General features: G+C 40.9%; 1 protein-coding gene across 2 annotated transcripts; it reads right to left on the bottom strand.

Annotated features, from left to right (window-relative positions):
* Nucleotides 1-1,003: 1,003 nt before the first annotated feature.
* On the bottom strand, nt 1,004-27,731 carry RXYLT1 (ribitol xylosyltransferase 1). 2 transcript variants are annotated; one of them, XM_089779660.1, is made up of 6 exons: nt 25,596-25,862; nt 24,038-24,208; nt 21,956-22,058; nt 17,348-17,662; nt 12,786-12,956; nt 1,004-4,783 (listed from the first exon to the last, which is right to left on the bottom strand). In XM_089779660.1, the coding sequence occupies exons 2-6, from the start codon at nt 24,096-24,098 to the stop codon at nt 4,363-4,365; spliced, it is 1,071 nt and encodes a 356-aa protein (XP_089635786.1). In that variant the 5' UTR covers nt 24,099-24,208; nt 25,596-25,862; the 3' UTR covers nt 1,004-4,362. The 2 variants fall into 2 exon arrangements, with proteins under 2 accessions (XP_089635786.1, XP_089635782.1); XM_089779656.1 differs by lacking the exon at nt 25,596-25,862 and adding an exon at nt 27,321-27,731 and having other exon boundaries at nt 1,005-4,783.
* Between the last annotated feature and the right edge of the window lie 208 nt (nt 27,732-27,939).

Below are 27,939 nucleotides of genomic sequence, written 5' to 3'. Positions count from 1 at the left end.
CCTCAGAGGTTCTACTTGTAGACTGCATCCTCCGTGTACCAATACCCATTTCCTATGGCAAACACTTTTACATAAACCCACTATTCTCTTTGGCATCTAATTTTGTGGTTTGTAGGCAAAAAAAATTAGCAGACACTATGACACATTATAAACATACTAAGGCACACTGGTCATCACTTTTATGAGAGGATATTTAAGGGGATTATTAAAAAGTGACTGTCTAATGCAAAACTGCCTTGCTGTGCTATGTTCTAAAAACAGAAAATATCCCAGTAAAGACAATGCTATTGTACATGTTTTACTATTTAGTTGCACAGAGTTGAACTGGCTGTTGAATTCATGCATGCAATTGTTACTATCAGGCATTCTTACATTTACAGACAGAACAGCATTTAGAGAATTGACTAAACCACACAGAAAATAATGGAGTATTTGTAACTGGTATGGCGCAGCTCAGGCCACACCATTCACTGAAATGATCACAACAGTGCATATTAAATATTTCTTACACTACAAAATGGTACCAGAATTCCTTGGTTACTCTCATATCTGAAGCTCGTTGTACACAAAGGATTACACTTGTATATCCCTTCTGAATGTTGACAACTTAAGCAGATTTTGAGACTGTTCAAAAATGCTACATGAAGATGCATGGCTAGATATTTAGGTGTTAAAAATTTACAACTTCAGCTGAAATCAGTGAGAGCTACAAATGATCAGTCCCTCAAAGTTAAGCCCCAATATTAAATGAAAGGGAAAATTATTTCAAATGGAGGAGGGGAAAATCTGACCCCAAATATAGGGTTTTTTTTCCCCTGAAGTGCCTGTGTAAGTCATCAGAGGGCTAGACGTGTTAGTCTGAATCTGCAAAAACAACGAAAAATCCTATGGCACCTTATAGACTAACAGATTTATTGGAGCATGAGCTTTCGTGGGTAAAGACCCACTTCTGACATGCATCTGATGAAGTGGGTCTTTGCCCATGAAAGCTTATGCTCCAATAAATCTGTTAGTCTATTAAGGTGCCACAGGTCTTGTTGTTTTTGCAGATTCAGACTACCATGGCTACCCCTCTGATACTTGTCACATGCATCTGATGAAGTGGGTCTTTGCCCATAAAAGGTTATGCTCCAACAAATCTGTTAGTCTATAAGGTGCCACAGGACTAGTTGTTGTGTAAGTCATGGATCAGAAGTTCTACACAACTATAATTACACTATTTTTATACATGTTTAATGAGTTTTAGAGCAGTTTTCTTGGTAATAAACAAAGCAATCAAGTGAAAGTTTGCATTTTTCAAAACTCATCCACCATGTTAACCACTAATAACCAAAGCCTGGTTATGTTGCATTGGTCATAGATTATTTATATATATTCACAATAAAGTTACTTCATACCATTTCACTTCCAGTTCCTTTTATCTTAATAAAATGATGGTGCCACAATGTTGAATAAAACAAGTTCACATACTCAATCTTTTTCATTTAAAAATATACTTAGTGAGTCAAGAACCACCATCTACTACTTTTCCTTTGGAAATCTAATATGCTCTCCTCTTCCTCAATTAAACGTCTCTATTTTTACAGAAAGGTTAAGTTACAATGTTATGACACTTCAAGTCTTCATCAGTTTCATCGGGCAAATGACATACTATAAGTAGGGCCCAACCAAATTCTATTTTATTCAACTTCACAGTCATGGGATGTTAAAAATAATAAATTTCATGATTTCAGCTATTTAAATTGGAATTTTCACGATGTTATCATTTTAGGAGTTATGACCCAAAAAATAGTGAGGAGTTACAAGGTTATCATGTGGGGGTGTGGCAAAGCTCTAATTGTACCCCTGCACTTCCTAGTGGATTTTTAGTATACCTCAGAGGCTCATAGTGACCCACCCACTGCCTCTTATCTCTGGGAGTGATGAGGGCTCCCCGCTTAATGATCCATTTTCATCATAGACAAGTCACTAGCTTGAAGGAGGAAAATCCTTTTGTGGTTCCAGAAGTCCCATTTTCCCCAGTGGTGGCCCACTGGGTGTGAGATGGGCAGTCCTGCCCACATACTCCAGGTTTCAGCCCAAGGCTCTAGGTAGTGGCCAGAATAGTAGGCTCTCCCTGGGACACATTCCCAACCACTCCCACAGTACCATCTCCTGACACACTAGGTGAGAACTTCTGCAGGTTGTAGCATTCAGTTCACCTTCACACTGTACTTCCTCCTCTCCCATCTGTCACTTCTCTCCTTCCCCCTCTTTACCAGGGGGGAGGGGGGGACCTTTTATAGTGGACCAGCAGCCCTAACTGGCTGCAGGTGTCCAATTAATCTGCTGCTGCAGGCCAGCTCTTAATGAGTCACAGGTGTCTGCCTGTCTTAATTGCTGAGCAGCCATCTCTGGCAGCCTTTATAGGAAACAGGAACCCACTCACCCAACTACCAGTGTGCCTGCCCTCCACCAAACTCCTGCAGCGTACTGCCTTCAGCCTGTCACAGGGGTTATCAGTACCATTACTCTTATTTCTGCACTGTGCTGGTAGTGGCACTGCCTTAGTGCCTTAGGCAACTGGAGAGCAGCTGCTGCTGACTGGGAGCCCCAGTCTGAAGGCAAAGTCACTGTCAGCAGCCCAGAAGTAAGTCTCCCGTGGTATAACCATCCTTAGTTCTGTGCTGCTGTCTGCAGAGATGGGCCCTCAGGCAGCAACTGCCACCCAATGGCCACCCAATTCTCAAGGCAGCACAGAAGTAAGGGTGTCAATACCTTAACCTTCCTAAAATAAACTGTACAACCTCCTCCCACGCATCTCCCTTTTGAGTCAGGACTCCCAGTTTGAGAAATACTGGTCTCCTCTGTGAAATCTGTGTAGTGCAGGATAAAAACACACAATAAAACAGATTTCAGGGGAAGGACCAGATTTCACAGTCTACAACATGTTTTTCATGGCTGTGAATTTGGTAGGGCTCTAACTATAAGGACAGATTAATGTTGTCCATTTTCATTGGATCAGATAGTGATCCAGAGATCTCCAATTGGAGGGGATCTTACATTCCTAGATCTACTGCATGACCCTGGGTAGACAATGTGCCACATCTTCATCCCCATCCTGCCACCCCCTGTGCCTAGATCTGTGGAGGAAACCCTGCAGATCCTTGCATGGGGGAACAGATGAGAGTACGGAACACTGCACATTGCCTCCTAGATCACTTTGGCACATTTGAACATTTTTCTCCTAATCCCTTTTTAAATCTTTCTGAATTACTGATCTCAAAGCTTCACTATAGAAGCATGATTGTATTTATAACTTTATCTGAACAAGTGGATCTCTGTTTTTGTTAAAAACATTGTCCAAATGCATCCTTACATCCTAATCCTCAGACAACATCATACACAACTACTAAAACATTAAAGGGAAAAATTTCCAGTGAAAAGTAAACTGTTACTTTTTGATAGAATGGGCTTAGGTAAGGAGTTTAAATACACACGTAAAATATGACAATGTTCCTTTAAAGAAGAATTTTGGATGAAAAAGATTTAATGATACCATTTATTCTAGGATTGTCTAAGAAACTTTTAGTATATGGTAGCAAGCTAGTTAAGAAAGTGGTCACTGGTGAGGATGAGTAGGGTAGCAAGGAATACTCCATCTATCAGTTGCCAGTTCTTGAAAGAAAAGTTCTTTTGGTAACTGAACAGAAAACCATTTTTTTCATAATTAGCATCTCTTCCTAAGACAACAGAAAAATGGGAGCAGTCCAAATTATTAAATGGCTTCATTTCATCTACCAAAAGTGGGAGAAAGAAGAAGAGGTCTTGTTATCTGCAAGAGTTTAAAGACTTTATTTTAATATTGTTAAACATTCTGTCATTCAAGGCCCAGTTGACCATAACTGTTCTCTTATTTCTCAGTTCATGAACTCTATAATAAAATTATATTTTAAAATAAGGAAATGGTAGCAGGAGAAATTTCAGGAAAGAGAATGCTGGAGATATAATATCTGTGTAGTGGAGCCACCTTTTATTATGTTTTTTGGGAAACTTTTTTTGGGTAATGTATTCGCTGAAATGCTCGAGAATCTAGATTAAGACATGGAAGTACTGACTTGCTAAGAATGAGAGATAATTGTACATAATCATAATAAATATAATCCATCCAGACTACTATTCTGTAAGATTGCATATTCTCTTAGTTTAGGAAAGAAGGATGAAACTCAGCTCTGGGATAAGAGGATGCAACTCTACTAGCTTCAAAGAAATTAGACCTGCACTGGAATTGGTTCATTTATTTTTTATTTTTATATAAAAGTTTACTTGAAATGTCAGTAAAAATTAAACTTTTGATTGATTTTTTATTTTCATAGAGGGCAATTACCCTCCTTGATCATTTGGTAAAAATGAATTTTCCAATATATTAATGAATTTGTGTCTCATTTGTGCTTTGAAGTGTCGGTACCATTCTATAAGTTTTTTTCTCCTTTGAATCTTTTCTTGTAAACTCCTATTTTTCTCTTTTTCTAAAATAGCAGGAAGTTCTTCCCAGTTTTTTACAAAGATAAATGGAGCCCCCATAGTCTTTAGTAATTGCAGTGGAGCTCTATGGTATATAGATGAGTTTCCACACTTGCCTGGTGTCATTACATCTTCTACAACAGGAACAGAGCCATATGAACAAGCTTCATAAATTCTATAGCATTCTGTATTTACTCCCACTGGGCACAATGTGAGATCACTCTGTAGCAATGCATCTTGATAGATTCTAAAACTTTCATTTGTTTCTTGAGGCTGCCACCTAGAAAAATAAAGAAGCAGATAATTAACATCCTGTTTTCCCTGCAAGGATAGTTATATTACAATGAAAAGTAGAGATCCATGTTGTAATTTTAATATCTAGAACTGTTGCACGGTTTGTAACCACAGATCTAGAAATCAGCAAGGTTTTATTTTCAACCCACATTTTCCTAAAAAAAATTTTCAGTATTTTATTCATCTCTAAGCTAGAAACTCTATAAGCACAGTTTTCAACTGAGGGCATTTAAAGGAATCTTTAATGCTTCAAATGCCAGCAAAATAAAAACCATATATACTCATTCATAAGCAGATTGATTTTTTATAAAAAAGTGACACAGTTGGCTTTTCAACAGGTCTACATTGTCATCATAGATCAGGGTTTGGCAAACTTCAGTACCCAGCCCATCAGGGTAAGTTGCTGGCATGCTGGGACGTTTTGTGTATCTTAGTGTCTGTAGGCATGGAGACCCTTATCTCCCTGTGGATGCGATCCACCATTCCCTGTCAATGGAAGCTGCAGGAAGCAGCATGAGCTGAGGGATGTACTGGCCATCACTTCCAGCCATTCCTATTGGCCAGGAATGTTGAATCGTAGACACTGGGAGCTGCACAGCTCCATGCCTACAGACACTCCATGAAAACAAAATTTCCCAATGCGCCAGCAGCTTACCGTGACAAGCTGGGAACCAAAATTGCCAACCACTGAAATATAAGATTGGCTTATGAAAAAGAGTCATAGCGGTTTGCCATTTTTATCTAATCATATTGATGGGACAACTTATAAACAAATGGGCTCATGAACAAATATATATGGTAAACTTTAAAATATTCTGCACTGGAAGCCCTTATAAATTCATGAGCTAAACTAGAAGGCTATTAATTGGCTCAAAATAGGCCTAAGGAAATAGAATGCTCTGACAGAATTTTTGAAGCAAAAATATTTTTCCCCCAAAATATTTAAAATCAACAGGGGGATTTATTGTTCTGAAACGAGAATATAAGGCAGCAACTCTCAGTCTCTTCAACTTGCTCAGAGGGTCTGAGGTACTTTGTTTTATGCCAGAAATATAATCTCTCTCTAGATATTATATCAACCTCTTTTTCAAATACCATTATCCAAAATTTCAGAAAAAGTGGTAAATTGCTTTATTAAATACTTTTAAAATGTATAATAGACCTTTTTTAACCTTCTATAAGAACAATTTCACAAACTAATTAAGACCAGAATTAATTTGTTTGGTTTAATCATGATAGTCTACCCATTTTATAGTCAGAAGGACAGTCCTGCTACGGTATTGAGGTATTACATAAATTATTACACAGGTATTACATAGTATTACACAAAAATACTAAGGCAAGCAGGCTTTAAAAAGCCAGAGCAGTGCGACCAGGGGAGCGAAGCGGACAGGGGACTGCAGACAGGGGAGTTGAAGAGGGAGTTGGGCAGAGGGAGTGACTGATGGTGATGAAGACCCGTAGCACTTGTGCCAGTACTTCTCCTGTCTCCTCCACCTGTGCCTGTATCCAGACAGAGAACCTGAGCTTGGATGCCTCTACCCAGGTCCTGGTGTGGTCTTGCTGTATTTGTGGCTTGCAATTCCCACTGAGTGATCTCCAGGCTGGGGGAGACAACTGTTGTGAAAGGTGCCTGCTGGTGGAATCTCTCAGGCAGCAGGTGGGAGAGCTACAGGAGGAGGTGGCCAGGCTGAGGAGCATTCGAAGCCATGAGGAATTCCTGGACAGTATTCCTGTGGAGTCCACGGAGGTCACTGTCCTAGGATGTGGGACTGTTGACCAGCCACTTATGGAGGAGGCAGTGGTGCAGGGTGAGCACTGGCAGCTGGTTACTTCCGGCAGCAGGCAGTGTTCCACCCCTGCTCCTAACCCTCCCACTGTGTTGTTACATAACCGTTACACTTTACTTTCAGCAGGAGACAAGGAGTCACCCCCCACAGTGGAGAAGACCAGGCCTTGCACCACGAAGGTTGAGCAGTCTCCTGCCACCACTGCGAGGAGGAAACGTAGAGTAGTGGTGGTTGGAGACTCTCTTCTGAGGGGAACGGAGGCACCCATCTGTCGCCCTGACAGCTCATCTCGAGAGGTATGCTGTCTGCCAGGGGCCCGTATCCGAGATGTTACGGAGGCATTGTCGAGGATTATCCGGCCCTCTGACTACTACCCCATGCTACTCATCCACGTGGGCACAAATGATACTGCCAGGTGTGACACTGAGCGGATCAAGTGTGACTACAGGGCTTTGGGAGTACGGGTGAAGGAGTTTGGAGCGCAGGTGGTATTCTCTTCTATCCTTCCTGTCAAAGGTAGGGGCCCGGGCAGAGAGAGGTGCATCCTGGAGGTGAATGCCTGGCTGCGACGATGGTGTCGCCAGGAGGGATTCGGCTTCCTTGATCACGGGGTGCTCTTCCAGGAAGGACTGCTTGGCGGAGATGGAGTTCACCTTTCCAGGAGCGGGAAGGCCTTGTTTGGACACAGACTGGCTAACCTTGTGAGGAGGGCTTTAAACTAGGTTTGTCGGGGGCAGGTGAGCAAAGCCCACAGGTAAGTGCTGAATGTGCGGGACTGGGAGATGGGTTGGAAATGGGGGGGACTACGGCCTATAATGGCAAGGAGAAAGGAGGGTCAGGGCACAACAGGGAGGCAAGATCAAATCAGTATCTTAGATGCCTATATACAAATGCGAGAAGTATGGGTAATAAGCAGGAAGAACTGGAATTGCTAACCAATAAATACAACTATGATATCATTGGTATTACAGAAACCTGGTGGGATGGGACGCATGATTGGAATATTGGTATGGAAGGGTACGGCTTGCTCAGGAAGGACAGACAGGGAAAAAAGGGAGGAGGGGTTGCCTTGTATATTAAAAATGTACACACTTGGACTGAAGTGGAGATGAACGTAGGAGATAGCTGTGTAGAGAGTCTCTGGGTTAAGCTAAAAGGGGTAAAAAACGAGGGTGATATCATGCTAGGAGTCTATTACAGGCCACCTAGCCAGGTGGAAGAGGTGGATGAGGCCTTTTTTAAACAATTAACAAAACTATCCAAAGCCCAAGATTTGGTGGTGATGGGGGACTTCAACTATCCAGACATATGTTGGGAAACTAACACAGCGAGGCACAGGCTATCCAATAAGTTTCTGAACTGCATTGGAGACAACTTTCTGTTTCAGAAGGTTGAAAAAGCTACCAGAGGAGAAGCTGTTCTGGATTTGGTTTTAACAAATAGGGAGGAACTAGTTGAGAACTTGAAAGTGGAAGACAGTATAGGGGACAGTGATCACGAAATAATAGAGTTCATGATCTTAAGGAAAGGTAGAAGGGAGACCAGCACAATTGAGGTTATCGATTTCAGGAAGGCAGATTTTGATAAGCTCAGAGAACTTGTAGGTAAGGTCCCATGGGAAGCAAGACTGAAGGGAAAAACAACTGAGGAGAGTTGGAAGTATTTCAAAGGGACGTTGTTAAGGGCCCAAAAGCAAACAATTCCGCTGTGTAGGAAAGATAGAAAATATGGCAAAAGACCAGCTTGGCTTAACAAGGAGATCTTGCATGATCTCAAAATAAAAAAGGAGTCATATAAAAAATGGAAACTAGGACAACTAACAAAGGATGAATATAGGCAAGCAACACGGGAATGCAGGGGCAAGATAAGAAAGGCAAAGGCACAAAATGAGATCAAACTAGCTACAGGCATAAAGGGAAACAAGAAGACTTTTTATAAATACATTAAAAGCAAGAGGAAGACCAAGGACAGGGTAGGCCCACTGCTTAGCGAGGAGGGAGAAGCAGTAACAGGGAACTTGGAAATGGCGGAGATGCTCAATGACTTCTTTGTTTCGGTCTTCACCGAGAAGTCTGGAGGTGTGCCTAACGTAGTGAATACAAGCAGAGAGAGGGTAAGTTTAGAAGATAGGATACACAAAGAACAAGTTAAAAATCACTTAGGAAAGTTAGATGTCAGCAAGTCACCAGGTCCTGATGAAATGCATCCCAGGATACTCAAGGAGCTGATAGAGGAGGTATCTGAGCCTTTAGCTATGATCTTTGAAAAATCATGGCAGACAGGGGAGATTCCAGAAGACTGGAAAAGGGCAAATATTGTGCCCATCTATAAAAAGGGGAATAAGAACAACCCAGGAAATTATAGACCGGTCAGTTTAACGTCTGTCCCAGGGAAGATAATGGAGCAGGTAATTAAGGAAATCGTACGCAAACACTTGGAAAGTAATAAAGTGATAGGGAATAGCCAGCATGGGTTTGTGAAGAACAAGTCATGCCAAACTAATCTGATAGCTTTCTTTGATAAGATAACGAGCCTTGTGGATAAGGGAGAAGCGGTGGATGTCATATACCTAGACTTTAGTAAGGCATTTGATACGGTCTTGCATGATATTCTTATTGATAAACTAGGCAAATATAACTTAGATAGGGCCACGATAAGGTGGGTGCATAATTGGCTGGATAACTGTAGTCAGAGAGTTGTTGTTAACGGTTCTAAATCCTGCTGGAAAGGGATAACAAGTGGAGTTCCTCAAGGGTCTGTTTTGGGACCCGTACTATTCAATATCTTCATCAATGATGTAGATATTGGGATAGAGAGTACTCTTATTAAGTTTGCAGATGATACCAAACTGGGTGGGGTTGCGACTTCTTTGGAGGATAGGGACATAATTCAAAATGACCTTAGCAAGTTAGAGAAATGGTCAGAGGTAAACAGGATGAGGTTTAATAAAGAGAAATGCAAAGTGCTCCACTTAGGAAGGAACAATCAGTTCCATACATACAAGATGGGAAGCGACTGTCTAGGAAGGAGCATGGCGGAAAGGGATCTAGGGGTCATAGTGGACCACAAGTTGAATATGAGTCAACAGTGTGATGCTGTTGCAAAAAAAGCAAATATGATTCTAGGTTGTATCAACAGGTGTGTTGTAAGCAAAACTCGTGAAGTCATTTTGCCGCTCTATTCTGCACTAGTTAGGCCTCAGCTGGAGTACTGTGTCCAGTTCTGGGCGCCACATTTCAAGAAAGATGTGGAGAAATTGGAAAGGGTACAGAGAAGAGCGACAAGAATGATTAAAGGTCTAGAGAACATGACCTATGAAGCCAGGCTTCATGAACTGGGCTTGTTTAGTTTGGAAAAAAGAAGATTAAGGGGGGACATGATAGCGGTTTTCAAATATCTAAAAGGGTGTCACAAGGAGGAAGGCGAAAATTTGTTCCTCTTGGTTTCTGAGGACAGGACAAGGAGTAATGGGCTTAAAGTGCAGCAGGGGAGGTTTAGATTGGACATTAGGAAAAAATTCCTAACTGTCAGGGTGGTCAAATATTGGAATAAATTGCCAAGGGAGGTGGTGGAATCTCCCTCTCTGGAGATATTTAAGAACAGGTTAGATAGACATCTGTCAGGGATGGTGTAGACGGAGCTTGATCCTGCCTTGAGGGCGGGGGGCTGGACTCGATGACCTCTCGAGGTCCCTTCCAGTCCTATTATTCTATGAAAAACAGAAGCTTGCATTTGCATTCTGTCCTCATCTAGATTGTGCAGGGAACCACATTACCCAAGCCAAAGCACAAAGATGTTTTAGATTAACTTGGTTCAAGTGCTCTTGGACTAGTGACCATGTACAGAGCTAAACCAGATTTGAATATGTATGACTGCTACTCCCGAGTCCTTACAATTTCAATTCTCTTAGTCCTTGTAATTTACCACCCAAGCTTTATAATTGTATTCTATTGGTCTTGCCTCAGGGTTGTTTGTTTTCTTGGCAATCTGATTTGGAATTCTTTTCTCAAATCCCCCTCTATTTCTAAGTCTATTTTTGCAGTCTCTTCTTTGAGAGGGAAGTAATCTTTTTAGCAGATTTCTCTGCCTATGTGTTTATTAGTTCTGCCTTCATTGCAAACTTAGCTAGAGATAGTTAAGCATTGCAAGTTTTAAGACTTCTTCCTATTTTTTTTCTTCCACCTATTCTAATAAATTAGCTAATCTAAAATAGATAATTATTCATACACAGAATATGGGAAACTGAAAACAATCAAAACAGTTTTTCACAAAATCTTTTTAGTACAGGCAGTCCCCGGGTTACATGGATCCGACTTACATCGGATCCCTACTTACAAACGGGGTGAGGCATCCCCGCACTAGCTGCTTCCCCCCAGCAGACCAGGGAGACGCGAAGCTAGCGCCCCCCCCCCCCCCCCCCCCGCAGACCAAGGAGACGCGGAGCGGCTTTTCTCAGCAGACACCTCAGCTTGAGAATAAAGGACTGAGGGAAGTAAGGTGTGGGAGAATAAAACTGAGCTCTGGAGAAATGTTTGGCTAGAGTTTCCCCTACAATATGTACCAGTTCCGACTTACATACAAATTCAACTTAAGAACAAACCTACAGTCCCTATCTTGTACGTAACCCGGGGACTGCTTGTATTATTATTTATATTTCAAATGGAGTAAAGTATTTACTAAGTGTGACAAAATTGGCACTCATCTACAGGCATATTTGAATCCTGAAAATCTTTGTGTTCAGAGAATCTTGTTTGTAAACATATATATCTTACATAAGTTAATTTTAATATGGCCTGCATGTTTAATTCTAAAACTCTAAAAACAAATTACAAGTTGAACCTCTCTGGTCTGGCAACATCCGTGATCTGGCATGATTTTAGTTAGCCAGATGTCCAGTTATCATGGGTGTAGCCAGTGCTTTTTTTTGTTTAAAAAAAAAAAAAAAAAAAGTACTCCAGGCTCAAACTTATTGAAGGCGGGAGGGGAGGGAGAGGGGGCAAGGGAGGGGAGCGGAGCGCTGGGGGCCAAAATGCCTTCGCGCCCTTGTAAGAGCTGGCAGACGGAAAAAAAACCCGCCTCATGTCCCAAGCAGGCTTCCGTCAGGAGACGAACTGCCCAGGAAAATTGTTGCTGGTACACTGGGGGAAATGCTATTCCTTTACTGTGTGCTATGAAAATAGGTGACGGTACACCATTCTGGGCTGTACCGTCACAAAAAAAGCCTTGGGTGTAGCCAAGTTTCCCACAGCCCCATAAAGTTTGTTTTTAGCCACCAGTCCTGGCTTCCAGTGTTCTGTGCTGTTATTTAGCTCTAATTTACCCCAACTGTCTTGAAAGAGCCCAGTAAACAGTGAAAGTGTTGGTAATGCTGCTAGACAATATTGACACACAATGGTTCAGCAAATTCTCTGGTTTGGCCCTGGTCAGGTACAGAGGGTGCTGGACTAAAGAGATTAAACCTGTAATTCTTTTTTAGATGATTTCAAGTGAGCAAACATTATCCCTCAATTCTTTACAAAACTAGACACACCTGAATAGCCATGACACTTCTTCCTTCAGTCCACCCATTGTTTCCTTAGGAGCTGTACCAAACTTTATTATAAATGTAAATATTCAATGAATAACTGTGCATCTCCACTAATTTAAGGGACTGCCTATATGATCCTGCCAAGATTTAAGGTAGAAGATGTTAAAAGCAAATTAAAAGTACCACTAGAACTTATTTCAGTTAGTCAAAAGATCTGTTCTACCTCTTGAAGATACAAAATGAACGATATTGTTAAACTGAAGCCAGCATCTTTATACTGGGTTGGCTACACAAAGCTGTGGTTTCATCTCTCTCTCTTCTGGTAGGTAGATAATATTCAAAGGATGTACAGTACAGATTTTTAATACCCACTGCCCCTTCAATCAAAACCAGATGCATCTTTGAGAAGACAAGACTGGTTGTACTATGTTGGAGCACTTTGAAAGAAATATCTAAGTCACAACCACAGTATAAAGTGTTGTTGCACACAAAGATGTTAAGTCACTTAAGATTTGTATGGAAATCTTCACTCAGCAAGATTTTTATTGTCATTATTAATACTATTTTATTTACAACATATTTTAAAAGAGATGACAACAGTGATTTAGGAAAGGGGTTTGAATAATTCAGCTAGCAAACTATATATTTATGAAGTAAATCATAGCTCTTACTGTTCTCTGGCTGCAATCCAACAGAGTTTATCAAGCCCGTCTTGTTTCAAAACTTCCATTAACTTCTCCCTAGATGAATTCTTATACACAGTTCCTAAAAAATTACAGAGATATGATCTTGGAGAACGTAGCATTGACCAGTTGGGCTCTACCATGGGGAAATTCCTATATCTGTAACAAAAATACATATGTTAGATGTAAGTATTTTTATGTCAAAGAAAAAATAGTGTACACTAGATGGACCCTTTGCACCGTTTCATGTTTATATAGCAATTTTTGAGAACTGGGATAGCTTTTAATCAGTTCCAATATTTAACTACTGAAAACTTTAAAAATAAAGTTGCCAAACACTGATGTATAATTATCATTATCCCTTTGGGGTTTTTTCCAGTTCATACTCTGAAAGACCCCTAACTTCTTTTAGAGAGCAACAAATGGAATTATGCATATATACTACAGAATGCACATCTAAAACATTCTGTTTCAATAGCAGCTGTTCTCAATACAACCACTTGTTTTGGCTGAAGTTGCTGGGTTAGTGGTTCCTTTGGAATTGACGTTTCAGTAATTTGAATCAGATGAAAGTGTATGCTGTAAAAATAATGTGTATACTCCAAAATGAAAACTCAACTGTATCCCTATAACCTGTGCATCTTCACCAATTTAATCTCTGAATTAAACTCCAAGTCACTGATTTTAGTCAGTATAACAGAACCACTGGCTTAGCTAAACAGATCACAGTTACTTTCATGATCTAAATCCAATTTACCACACTTGTATGTTAATGTTAAATTACATCCCTTTTACAGCTGTCACATTTTCAAAATTAGCTAGGATTTTCTTTTTAAGTTTGTTATTAGGGCTGGGTCAATAATACTGCTGATTTCCCTTCTATTTCTATATTTGTTTTATATGATTACAGTAAGGAAACAATTTGGGAAACACATGCATTGACCATAAGATTGTCCTTGTTTCAAAACAAGCCTTTATCACTTTCCTTGACTTCTCCATTGCCTTTGGTATGGATGATCATACTCTCCCCTTCTGAACATCTTATTACCCCCCTCCGTCCCACTCCCAGCTTTCACAACTCTGTCCTTTCCTGGTTCTCCTATTTCTTTGGACAGCAATTCGGCACTTCTTTCAGAGGTTCTCTCTCTTCTTTGCCCTTGTTACTCACTGTAGGTTTCCTTCTAGATTTTTACTTGTTTTCCCCACTTCTCTCTGCCACTGTCTCTCACACACTCTTCATTTGGATAGTTACATCCATTTATGTGGCTTTAGCTTCCACTTCTACATCATTACCGCAAATCTACCTTTCCACTGCTGACCCCAGTCTCACTTTCTCTCCCTCCTTCTCTTCTCAGTCCTGTATCCAAACCTATTTTCTCTAGGGCATTTCCTTCTAGTTGTGTCATTGTCATAATATTTTCAAAATTGAATTTCAACTTTCCTTACAAACACCAGTTCTCTTCCATTGTGGAGGGTCTGTTTTCTTTCCAAATTTCCCTCTGTTTATAATCTTGCATATTTTAGAAATGTGCACCTGTCTGTCCGTCCATCAGTCCATTTATTCAAGAACTCTTCCTAAATGGTAAGAGTTAGGACCACCACATTTGATATGTAGCTTCCGCTTATCGTAACTTAAAGCAAGGTCAGACACATAGATAAACATACTTTGTTGGGGGAAAGTCAACATGGTTTCCGTAAAGGGAAATCATGTCTTACTAATCTGCTACAGTTCTTTGACAGGATCAACAAATATGTGGACAAGGGGGATCCAATGGATATAGTATACTTAGATTTCCAGAAAGCCTTTGACAAAGTCCCTCACTAAAGGCTTTTAAATAAAGTTAGTTGTCATGGGATAAGAGGGAAGGTCCTTTCATTGACTGATAACTGGTTAAAAGACAGGAAACAAAGGGTAGGAATAAATGATAAGTTTTCAGAGTGGAGAGAGGTAACTAGTGGGGTTCCCCAAGGTTCTGTCTTGGGACCAATTTTATTCAACTTATTTATAAACTATCTAGAGAAAGGGGTAAGCAGTGAGGTGGCAAAATTTACAGATGATACCAAACTGCTCAAGACAGTTAAGACCAAAGCAGACTGTGAAGGGCTTCAAAAAGATCTCACCAAACTAAGTGATTGGGCAACAAAATGGCAAATGGAATTTAATGTTGATAAATGTAAAGTAATGCACATTGGAAAAAATAATCCCAACTATACGTACAATATAATGGGGACCAATTTAACTACAACTATTCAAGAGAGAGCTCTTGGAGTCATTGTGGATAGTTCTCTGAAAATATCCACTCAGTGTGCAGCAGCAGTCAAAAAAGCAAATAGAATGTTAGGAATAATTAAAAAGGGGATAGAGAATAAGACAGAAAACATCTTATTACCTCTATATAAAACCATGGTATGTCCACATCTTGAATATTGCGTATAGATGTGGTAGCCTCATCTCAAAAAAGATATATTGGCATTGAAAAAGGTTCAGAAAAGGTCAACAAAATTATTAGAGGTTTGGAATGGGTCCCATATGCAGAGAGATTAAAAAGGCTTGGACTTTTCAGCTTAGAAAAGAGGAGACTAAGAGGGGATATGACAGAGGTCTATAAAATCATGACTGGTGTGGAAAAAGTGAGTAAGGAAAAGTTATTTACTTATTCCAATATAAGACCTAGGGATCACCAAATGAAATTAATAGGTAGCAGGTTTAAAACAAACAAAAGGAAGTTTTTCTTCACTTAGCACAAAGTCAACCTTTGGAACTCCTTGCCCGAGGATGTGGTGAAGGCTAGGAATTTAACAGGGTTAAAAAAAAGATAGATAGATTCATGGAGATTAGGTCCACCAATGGCTATTAGCTAGGATGGGTAGGAATGGTGTCCCTAGCATCTGTTTCTCTGGAGGTGGGCGACAGGGGAGGGAAAATATGAGGATTACCTGTTGCATTCCCTCCCTCTGGGGCATCAGGTATTAGCCACTGTCAGCAGACAGGATACAGGGCTGGATGGACCATTGGTCTGACCCAGTATAGCCATTCTTATGTTCTTATGGTTGTGCCAGGGCAATGGGATGTGCCTGGAATTCGATGGTTTCTCTTACAATGGAAAGGGATGGGTGTGGTAGGAGGAGCAGTTATATTATAAAATGACCACAGGAGAGCAACAAGGGTCCAGAGATGGGGACCGGGACAAATATAACCCCATTGAGGCAGCAGGGGGTAGAGGTGGAGAAAGGGACAGCTGTCTACTATATATTTCAGAGATTTTGTCTGTTTGTGTGTGTGTCTGTCTGTCCTGCAGCAGAGGACATGCACCTTGCCTCAGGTTTGCCCGCTGCAGCTGCAGTGGCCAAGGACAAGCGCTTTTCAACCAAGCTGCTGCGGTGAGAGAGGGCTGGGGTCATCCTCTCTCCACAGGGCAGCCTGCATACTGAACCCCTCCTCCCTAGCCTCACCCCATAACAATGATTTCTATGAAAAACAAAACTTATTTAAGTTAAGGATCCAAGCCATGCCGGGTCGGTCTTCTAGTGACTTGCAATGTGGACCACAAGTTTTCTAATGGTCCACATTATAAATTCAACATGGATCTGAAAATTAAGCTTTCTGGCTTGCATTATCACCATTGATAATAGAGATTGTGCAGTTGGAATAATTCTGTTAATATGGAATAAGACAGGAAAGAACAAAGATAACTCTTCCACAACTAGAGCCACTATACAGTGTTAACAAAATTAAAATGTAGTAAAAAATTGCAAGGCAGTTTATTATGATCCTAGAATTTACCATTTACAAAAATTCAAAGGGTATAAAATGTATTAGCCACAAGACAAAGAAACACCATTTCCTCCAAAAATAAAGCACAATCTATACCTCCAATTTTGATTCCCTTATTAAGCCCGAGAGCTCACAGAACTGCCTCTCATTCCTGCAGCAGATCTTTCCACAGACCAACTTACCTCTGAAAAAATCTTTTTTACTTCACCCTGGAAAAGGGTTTTAGCCAGCCTTGATCTTAAAGAGAAAGCAACCGATTGCACTTACTTTTTTACACTCAAATTCTAGTCTATCTATGTTTGCTCTTATTATGTGTTCAGAGTGCCTTTCAGAATGACAAAAACATACAAAGTGATTTATATTGGCATATTATTTTTTTTGCTTGTCCTTCCCCTATCCCAACTGTGGAAAGCTATGTACATAATTTGTAATGTTGTTTAATCCTTATGTAAATGCTAACAGATGGTCATGTCGGCAAATTTGACACTGATCTGTCACAAGAAGCCCATGAGCATGCTCACTTTTTAAAAACATAGCTGCACTTTAACTTACATTTACCTTTAAAATTTCTGAATCTTAATTTTGATAGTTAAAACCAGCAGCATGAATCAAAGTCAAGTTCTGCATCTTGCTTAACAGTTACAGACAGCAGAAATTATGGAATTTTTATATATAAAATGTTTGAGATGTATTGCTACAGATAAAAACAAAAAAGCATGTACAGTTCATGCATAATTGATTCTTCGAGTGTAATTTGTTTACGTTTAACACTTACGTAGCTACTCCTAAAGGCCACTGGAAAATATCTTCTTCATTTACCCAGGTACTGTCATATACTATAAAAAGTAGTTCCACAAATCCCCCGTGTCTTTTCATGTAGGGGTGAATCCATTCATTGTTACACTGCTCACTTCCAAGCAGCACAACTGCAATATGCCGCAGCTTGTGAGTTTGTATTAAAGTTTGTGCATAATGTAACCACTGAGTGGCATAAGTGATCTTTGCATCCTCTCTTCCATTCAGAATGAGAACCACATTATCAGCTTCTACTGAAAAGTATCCAGGGACTACGGCTGGACCAGTGATGAAACTGTGAATAATAAAACACAAGCACTTAACATATTCTGAGATATGTTATCAACCTTTATACATATTCCGTTTACTAAATTGTAAACAATCTGCCTGTAGTGTTTGCAAGTATTGTTTCTTCATTAAAATAGACATTATGTAACGCAAACTACCTTTGCTGTTGTGACAAATTTCAGATGTACTGAATCTAAAACTATAATTTAAACTTTATTAAAGCTGGGTTTGGCCTTTTACCTGAACAATAAAGAAATTCAAAACTAATTTCAAACAGTGTATTGCACAGACATCGGAACTGTAACTATATTCAAATATTGAAAAAAATCTCCAATTAAAACTAAGCAGCACGTAAGCGCATAAGAACGTTAAGAACGGCCATACTGGGTCAGACCAAAGGTTCATCTAGCCCAGTATCCTGTCTGCCGACAGTGGCCAATGCCAGATATCTCAGAGGGAGTGAACAGAAACAGGTAATCATCAAGTGAGCTCTCTCCTGACATCCATTTCCAGTCCCTGGCAAACAGAGGCTATGGACACCATTCCTACCCATTTTGCCTAATAAGTATTGATGGATCTAACCTCCATGAATTTATCTAGTTCTTTCTTAAACCCTGTTAAAGTCCTAGTCTTCACAACCTCCTCTGGCAAGGCATTCCACAAGTTGACTGTACACTGTGTGAAGAAAAACGTCCTTTTATTTGTTTTAAAGATGCTACTTACTAATTTCATCTAGTGACCCCTAGTTCCTAGAATTCCTACCATAATTAATTAGGGAACACTGCCATCTGTGACATGGGTCACAAACTTGTATTCTTTTAAAAAAAACAATGCAAAATACCACCATAGGGACTGAAAATCTTCAGCTTCATAAGAAATAAGAAATCCATAGCACTGTATTATAGGAATGTAAAATCCCGTTTAAATAGTTAACCTGTTAAACCAATTAAAGGGGCTCCCCCGCCTGCCAAGTCTGGGCTGGAGCGGCCTTCTGGCCACAGGCAGGGGCTACTCGCTCCAGCCTGGTTGGAGCAGCCCCTGCCTGCTAGGCACCCAGGCTCTGGATGACTGGAGCAGCTCCTATCTGCGGTGGAACCCCATGGGGCTGTAGCCCCCCACGAATTAACTGGAACGGTAAACATTAGAGATGCAGACATGTGCTCGTGTACATGGTTAACCGATGAACCTGGGCTTATTGGTTAACCCTCAGGGTTACACACAGGCTTTCTTCCACCCCACCTCCCGTGCTTCTGCCTCTGCGCATGGGGAGCTGGCTTAAAAGCCTCTGATGCCACTGCTTTCTCCCCCCACATGTATACATGCAACTGCTGAAAAATTCAGCAGATATAGGTTTTCAAAAATACCCACATTTTAACATCCCTAGTACGCATCACTCATTAAAGGTGATGCTTATTGGTTAACCTTTCACATCCCTACTGTATTATCACAGATACTAGTGTGGAAGGAAGGATGATCCAGTGGGGAAGTCACTAGCTTGGAATTCAGGAGATCAGTATTCAATTCTCTGCTCTATCACAGATCTACTATGTGACCTTCACCTCTGTGCTTCAATTCCCCACCTGTAAAATGTGCGTAGCACTTTTCTAATGGGAAGGGAGATACATACATTAATAAATCTTAAGGAGCTCAATTACTACAGTAATAGAGGGGTCATTAGAGAGCCTGGACAGATATCTCACTTCAATCTCATTTAATCATTAAGCCTGACCTTAAAAATGCTTATGCATGTGTATAGTCTCACTGAAGTAAATGAGACAACACACATACGTGAAGTTAAACATATCTATAAATACTTGGGTTCTGATCCTGCAAACAATCTAGGAAGGAAGTCGGAGTTAATGTTCTAAAAATTCCCTGTGTGTAACTTAGAACTGGGAAGATGGATTACTCTGAATGTCAAATGTGACTCTGTTCTCCACTGTGTTTGTGTTTATATTTACATTTAAAAAGTTCTAGGGAGGTTAAATTCTTGGGGTAGGTCCATCATGTTCTGTAAAGCCACCATGTTCTGCCTGAGAACAAAGAAATACCCTGATTTTGTTTATATGCTCATTTTGGCAGTTGTCTCTAGAGTTAATATTTTTTTTAAATACCCACATAAAAAAGTCTCAGTGTCCTCTTATAATTTACACTAGCAAAACAACCCCTCTCCACAAGCAGCATACAAGCTATAATAAGAACTACAAATAAACTCCATGATGTAGTAGCATTCAATAGTCAAATACAGGTAAGAATTTACTTCAGACAACCAACAAATAAAAAAATGAAAAACCTCCAGAAAAAGCCTCTCACTCCCACTTTACACCTAAAAACACACCCTTCACACAAATGTCAAATGCATTTGTGTGAATGCACACAAATCCTTCACACAAAAACCTTTCAAACAAGTGGATACTGTGTTGTGACTGGAAATCATCAAGTTCAGACTATTTTGGATTAAGGAAACAGATTATTCATAGATAGAAGGAGAGAATTCACCTTTTTATACTTAATGCAAAATGTTATAACTAACCTAGCCAATGTTTAACTTTTTGTATTGATACTTTCATTTTTTAACTTTGAATTCTGGAAGTATATGAAGTGTGAATTGAGTTTGCTTAAAACTGAGAATTGGGAATTTTTTTCCTCTAAATAGATTAAAATAATCTGGAGAAATCCAGAAGATAGCCTATTTGAATGCCAGTAAAGACATCCATTCTCCAAATGAGACAGACATTAAGAAATTACACAAATTTGCTAACTATTATTCACCTGAAACTGACAGATAATTTAAAGAAGACATGTCCTTAACCAGTCAAGATTGAAAAAAAACCTGTAAGTGTAGCAAAATATTTCTATCTCTAGTTAAACCAGGGCTTGAAAAATATTATCTTGTCCACACCAAATATCAAACTTTTCTGGGAGACTTAACACCAGTTTATATAGATTATACAAATTCTGGTTTTGAAACAAAGGTATAGTCCTGAAAAGATAATTTTTCAAACTTCGGTTCTACTCAAAGATGAAAGAATGCAGTGCTGTCTGCCTGAGACTGCAGATGGACAGCTCCTGTGCTGCTACTCAGAGTTTTCTCAAAGTGCATTGGTATCACTCAGAAGGCATTCAGCCACTTGCAGGATCAGACTCTAAATGCAAACTTTGTACTGAAGAGTTTTCTCTTGTACCTAGTCATACAAAAGCCATTCTGAGCATTAAAAGGCTAGCAAATTACATTACAAACAAACTGATGACTTTCACCCTGTTAGACTGAACCACAAAGGGTCCACACAAGACAGTGAACATCACTTATGCTGTTATGTGGAGGCTTAAGTAGGACATAGGTACTTTTGCAAAAGGTTGTAGAGACTACTATTGTAATCTGTAGACTGGAAGAGTGGCCATAAAGGAGGGTGAATTCCAACCCTGCCAGCTTTCACTGAGTTTTTTGCACAAAGCCTAATTTTTCTGACTGTAAACAGTGATGGGCAATAGGATTTTTCTAGTAATTTTAGACGTTACATTGTAATCAAACTGTCATACAGACTATATTCAACACAAGTTCTGAAATTAAAGCATGGCAATAAATATGTTCATCGTTGGTCAGAATGAATTACCAAAACAAGCATTTGATAATTTTGGCAGGCAAAAAAGCAAACAGAATGTTAGGAAGCATTAAAAAAGGGATAGAGAATAAGACACAAAACATCTGATTACCTCTATATAAAACCATGGTACACCCATATCTTGAATACTGTGTACAGATGTGGCCGCCTCGTCTCAAAAAAGACATATTGGAAAAGGTCCAGAAAAGGGCAACAAAAATGATTAGGGGTTTGTAATGGGTCCCATATGAAGAGAGATTACAAAGACTAGGCCATTTCATCTTAGAAAAGAGGAGACTAAGGGGTATATGATAGAGGTCTATAAAATCATGACTGGTGTGGAAAAAGTGAATAAGGAAAAGTTATTTACTTTTTTCCATAATACAAGAATTCAGGGTCACCAAATGAAATTAATAGGAAGCAGGTTTAAATCAAACAAAAGGAAGTTTTTTTTCACTCAGTGCACGGTCAGCCTGAGGAACTCCTTGCTGGAGGAGGTTGTGAAGAGCAGGACTTTAACAGGGTTCAAGAAACAATTACAAATACTTTTCCTTTTATAAATATTAAAATATTTACAATTGTTGGAGCGGGAGCAATAAAATATATAACTGGACACCTTTTCTTGCAATGTTTATTTTTTTTAACACAGAGTCAGCTAAAGTCAATATAAGAGAAGGTCAGTGTCATGCAACTGGTACCTGAAATGCGTTTTCCCTCCCTTTATATTTCCTTCTCTCCACTGAGCAGTCACATCAGCAGGTTCAATCAGACCTTCAAGAATATGTTGCCAGAGATAAAGACCTATATAAATAATAAAGAGAATGTTGGAGTACTTGGTACACACCTGGCATCTTTTGTCTATAGTAAGAAACATACCGAAAGGATTTTTTTCAGGAAGCACGAGGTGGGATATGATGTTAAATTTTTCTATTTAACAGGGGATGTTGCCTCACTTCCCAAAAATAAACAAGCCAACCCCTGCTCTTCAGAATTAGAAAGGGAGCATTTTCCACATCAGACCAAACTTTGGGCAATTATTTTTAAAATCATAGAGAGTGTCCTATTAACTGCTGGACAGGAAAATCAAAAGTGACTGAGTAAATATAATGCTCAACATTTTAAGAAATATTATCAACTTTAAGTACACTTGTCAGAGAGTGACTGGGTCCTTTAAAAGGCATGTGATTGACTACTTGCTGCCCAGTTGCAGTTAAGGGATAGCCTCTGGACTCCATAAACATGGACACAGCTGGCAGGAGGGGTTGGCAGATGCTCACAGATACTACAGGGAATAAGAAGGCTACTGCAGGGCCCTGAGTCCAGAGGGAAACAGACCCTCATGAAACTGGGATGAAGACTTTGTAAGTTTGATTCTATTTTGAAATACTTTGTGTAGATCTTAATACACCCCCTAAAGGTCAATGCTTTGAATCTGGAATGTACCTTTTTAAGGGACCCTGAGTGAATACCTCGGAAGAGCCACACATGGCCAGGAGGGGAGAACTGCAGTATAGTCATGCCCAATTACATAATTTGAAGGCATGAGAACAAGTGAGTATGTGTTTGTGGTGGGTTCCCCCTGAAACATGGAATATTCTTACAATGGAAAAAACACCAGCATCTGACTACAAAAGACCACCTTTTTATTGTTACAGTTTCAATGAAAAATCCTTCAAAAGTTCCATTTACATTCAAGAAAGTCAAGGTCGTCTGGAGTTTTCTGGATAGAGAAATGCAACACTTTCTAAGATGGAGGAATTTTCGGGTTTATGATTATCAGTGCCAAGAGAAAGGTGTTCACTTTTAGATAATTAAGGCCCCAATTTTGCAAGCAGTTACACACATCGGTTCAATATGAACACTAACATGTTTTAAATTATATATGGAAATGTTGTAGGTGGGTCACTGCATCCAGGGCCATATTAATTCATCAGTAGGCCCTGGCGTATCCCAAACGTACACTTTGGACAGCACAATGCAAATGGGGGATCTTGAGAGGAGGGGACAGCTTGGAGACTAAGCCCACACCACACTTATTCTGCAGAAGCAGCAGCTCCTGTTTCACAGGCCAGGACCCAGCAATCCATTCTGGGTGTTGTAAGATGGCACATGGAGTCCACAACTCTTAGGTCCTGCCAGGCGCCACAGCTCTTCCCCAGCCTTGTGGGACAGAAGCCACTGTTGAAGGCTGAGCTTGGGCAAGGATCATTTCTAACTCCCCCATGTCATGGCCTCCCTTTTACACTGGGTTGCAGTATCAGGGCAGAAGGTGGTGCATATATGTAATCATAGAGGATCGCACACAAAAAAAGGGGGAAAAAGAACAATGTGTTTGGTGAGTCATCCTAGTAAAAAGTTTGGGACGAGAACCAATCTGCACAACCCACATGATGATTCTTCTTTCTTAACTTCTGATCTAGAAGCTAGCATGGAAAAGTATTCAGTGGGACTCATCAGTTTTTTGAATGAACAACTCAAATCTAACTCTATTTTCTTAGGATAATCCAGTAAAAAGAATCCCTGACAGCAGAACAGGATAAACAAATGATCAAATATACCAAAGAACTGCAGTTTCTTTCTACTGTGTCCTGTATACAGTTCTTAGTAAAAAATACTTTCCACTTATACCAGGTTTTCCACCTGTACATAGCACAGTACTTTAAACAGGTAAACTCACTGTTATACTCATTTTACAGACTGGAAAAAAAGAGACACAGAAAAGTTAAGTGACTTGCCAAGATCACTTAGCAGTAGTAAACATATTAATCATAAGTGCTCACCAATGGCTGCTTTACCCCAGATCTGTACTCTGAGGTCTATTTGTTCTTGCTGGGATTTCATATGTTTTAACAGTTGAAGGTTAGTTTCATATCTCTGCTGTGAAGCAATCTGCTCATTTTTTTCATCTCCTTCCCAAGGATTCCATTCTTCATTTCCCAAAGAAGAGCGTTCTATGTTTGAAAGACACGCATTTTGCATTAACAACCTCAGGTCTACAAGTCTACTCCTAAGTGTCACAGAAATAACAGGTGTCACTTCAGTAGATGTTTTCTAAGGTACTGACCCACAGCAAAACTATTTTTACAACAAACTTATCAGCCACGGCTACAACACAGATTGCACTTGTGTTCATTGGACTAGTCAACAATGGCAAAAATTAGACTTCTATTTCCTCACAAGTAGCAACAGAGGAAGCTTTTGCATAGCTGGGCTCAGGTCTGCCCAGACAGGATTGGGGGGTATGCTTATACAGCACCTAGCATAAGAGCACCCTGAGTTCTACTGGGAATCTATGTACTAGCATAATAAAAAGTGAATGTTTTCATCCATGGAATGAGAAATTTTCACTTTGTGGAAGTCCCCATAAGCAGCTTCTGCAATGAAAGACTGCAGAGGGTGAGGAACAAGACAACCAAGACAGATCTGTATTTTCCATATTATAGTACCTAAATTCAAGATGCTGGAAATATGCATTTTCCACTAAGGTGACTTGTATATAAAGTTACATCTCACTGATGACAAATACAAAGAATATTTCACCAAAATTGGGAACTGACTAACTCTTTTAGCCAGAATAAGCCCTGTATTGAATTAGGAGATAGATTATGAATCACTACTACTTTAGTAAAATCCCACATTCAAAACGAATTGGCCCTAAAAGGAAAAGGTTTCAGAACAAACTGGCACAATGGATCATGTACATGACATCAAAGAAGTGGACCTTATACAAAAAAAGTTTAATTGTGCTGCACGCAGAAGCTCTGCCCACTCCCAGTCATTATAAGTCAATATGGATACAGAAGTCAAAAAGTTTTGGGGTAGTTTTGATAAACACCTAAATTATCCTTAGTTATTACACTGTCTCTTTAGGAGAGAAGACATAAGCAATGTTCCTGACTGGGTATTTAAGTTTTAGTGCTAGGAAATATAGTTGGTAAGCTTAAGAAAATCTCCAGTTTGCCTGCTCTCTTCCCATCGATATACGTATTAACTGCTGGTCCCAATTCAAGCTGCAGTTAGAAAACCAATGATGTGCTTTAAAATGTCAGCATTTCTATATAAATAGGCTTGGCACAATTTGATTTTTATATAATTTTGATTCAGTATAGATGTTTATTTTTAAATATTTTGTTTAAATATCACAATTCCAAGAAACTATGAGGGTGGGGTTCACACAATTTAACGACAGTAGACACTGAAGTTCAACAGATTACTGTATTATAATCCATAAACCCAAACTGTCAACATCATGTCAAAATATGTGAAGTAAATACCATTAAATCAACAAGCCATACCAGTTTTTTCTTTTATTCATTTTACTTGAATAAATTATCTTACTTTGTCTATCTGTAGATTTTGATGGTAAGTGATGGAAATATTTTTCAGTATGCAGTGTTGTCAAGCTCAAGTGGGTGAAGATTTCCTTTGGGGAGGCTAGTCTCCACCCCGCTTAGCTGCCCCTCCAGGGAATGGGACAAAGAGGTCAACCTCAGCCAGGTCAAGCTCTCAGCCTGGACTGGGACCTACAGTAGCACTCTTGATCCTCTCCAATGCTCTGAGACTATAGTCCCTCTCCCACAGTTTGAGACTACAGCAGTGGAGTGCCAAACTCCTCCCTTTTCTGCAACTTCTGCCCACCCCCACTCTGCCTCTTTCTCCTTAGGCCCCACACCCTGTTGACTCATTTTTTCCCTCCCCTCTCTGCTGTTGCCCCAGACCAGAAAATCAGTACCCCCATTCCTAGGCAAAGGGAGATTTTTGTGGGGGCCTCAAATTGGCCAGGGCCCCTGAGATAATCCGGCACTCTCCCCTCTAGGGTTTCCAGATGGTTTCAACAAAAATACTGGACACACTTGACGTTACATCACAATCTACATTACATCTTATTTAAAAAATACCAGACATTTATATTTTCTCAATTTGTTTCCTGAACCGAGAGCTCAAATACTGGACTGTCTGGTTCAATACCTGGCAACCCTATTCCCCTCTACTCCTGACAGTGTGAGGCTTGGGTAGGTTTAGCAACCCCAGCCTCCATTACATGAGTGTAGTTGTAGCCAAGTTGGTCCCAGAATATCAGAGGTAATAGCTTTCCTGGACCAACTTCTAGGGTTGCCAGGTGTCAGGATTGGCCAGGACAATCTGGTATTTGCAGCCTCTATCCAGTAAAAAATAACACAGAAAATACCAGACAGGTAAAATGTCCAGTATTTTCTTGGACAGAAGGCTGCTTGGGACATTTTTGCCCTGTTGCATCTGGTGGGGGGAGCAGGGAGATTTGAAGTGTCTTCCCTCCCCTCCCCCCGTTTTTTTTCCTCAACAACTTTGGTCTTTTTTTTTTTTTTTTTTTGCTCACTCAATTTTTTCTCCCCACCATGTTCAGTATTTTTTGTGAAAGTATCTGGCAACCCTACCAACTTCTGTTGGCAAGAGAGCTGAGCTTTTGAGCTTCCACATGATTTTGCTTCAGGTTTGGGAAACATTTTGTCATCAGTTTGCATCCACATGACTGACACTGCTGAAGAGCTCCTTCTTCCATGTGTGGACATAGTCATACTCCAATTTTAGGCTCTGGGTTTCAAAGAGGGCTAAAGGCCTCAATGGGGGAGGCCAGTTGCGCTGATTTTATAGGGACAGCCAATCCCCAGCGCGATGTTTTTCGCAGGTGACTATTACCCCGCCTTATTTTTCACATCTGCTATCCGGTCCCCCGAGGCTCACTAGCCATTGCAACAGCAGAGGCCACGGGCAGGTGTCTCTACTCAGACATTATCTTTGGCTACTAGCTCATAACCAGCAACCCCAGCCGAATGGCGCAGCTGGCTGCCCACTTCTTCAGCTTGCTGTAGGCGCAGCCTTGGCTGCGGCCGCGGGGAGAAAGCTCCAGCTCAACCTCCAGGAGCCCCGCGTCGGCCCTTGGCTACCCGGCACCAGCATCTCCGGCCCCGATCGGGCGGGAGCGGGTAGTTCACTGGGCGCCGGCAAAGACTGAAGGGGCCGCCCCGCTCAGTCCCGGGCAGACGTGACCGCGCAGCCGCCGGCCGGGCCCGTGTCTCGCGTTACCTCTGCCGTGGCGCTGCTGGCGGGAGGCGGGCGGGCGCCGCGGCCGCAGGAAGACGCAGTAGGCGGCGTAGAGGGAGAAGAGCGAGTAGGCGGCCAGCAGCGCGGAGCAGAGCCGCTTCCGCGCGGGCCGCATCCTGCCGCGGCCTCCAGGCCGCCCGCGCGCCGGGGCCCGCCGCTCGCGCGTCAGCAGCGGGCCGCCGCCGGGGAGGGGTGGTGGCGCCGCGCCGAGATTGAATTGGCCCGGCCCGATAAGGGACCCAGCCCGCCGCAGCGGCCCCACGAAGCCCAGGCCGGGCCGTTAAGGTTCTCGCTCCCGCCGCCACAAGAGGCAGACTCCAGCCTCCTGGCAGTTCGGGGCCGTCTGTATTGTACAACGCGGGAAACAAGGGAAGCTGCTTCTGCTTCCCTGGGAAAGTCTGGCTCACCCTGCTGCTTAAATCCCGGAAAAACACATCGGGATTTTGGTACCTGGCTCTTATTGGATCCTGGTATGTTCTTGCTCCAGGCTGAGGATGTTAAGGACTAAAAGTTTTGCACAAAAGGACTTTTGCCCGAACGGGAGCAGAATAGTATTTCTGCAAGAACACTGACAATCTTACATGAGCTTGTCAGTGCTTTT

The sequence above is a fragment of the Pelodiscus sinensis genome, chromosome 1, assembly GCF_052426305.1.
Source record: "Pelodiscus sinensis isolate ZL-2025 chromosome 1, ASM5242630v1, whole genome shotgun sequence".
In the NCBI taxonomy this organism is placed as follows: Eukaryota; Metazoa; Chordata; order Testudines; family Trionychidae; genus Pelodiscus; species Pelodiscus sinensis.
The sequence above is the reverse complement of the archived record's forward strand: the minus strand, read 5'-3'. Positions and strand labels throughout refer to the sequence as shown.

What these genes read in the sequence shown, in the direction of transcription:
- RXYLT1 (XM_089779656.1), bottom strand. Translation starts at nt 27,453, where the DNA reads ATGCGGCCCGCGCGGAAGCGGCTCTGCTCCGCGCTGCTGGCCGCCTAC. An exon ending in CCAGCAGCGCCACGGCAGAG is followed by an intron (nt 24,209 to 27,320) that starts GTAACGCGAGAC and finishes TTTCAAACATAG; the next exon opens with AACGCTCTTCTTTGGGAAAT. An exon ending in TGGCCTTTAGGAGTAGCTAC is followed by an intron (nt 12,957 to 17,347) that starts GTAAGTGTTAAA and finishes TTTTTGTTACAG; the next exon opens with ATATAGGAATTTCCCCATGG.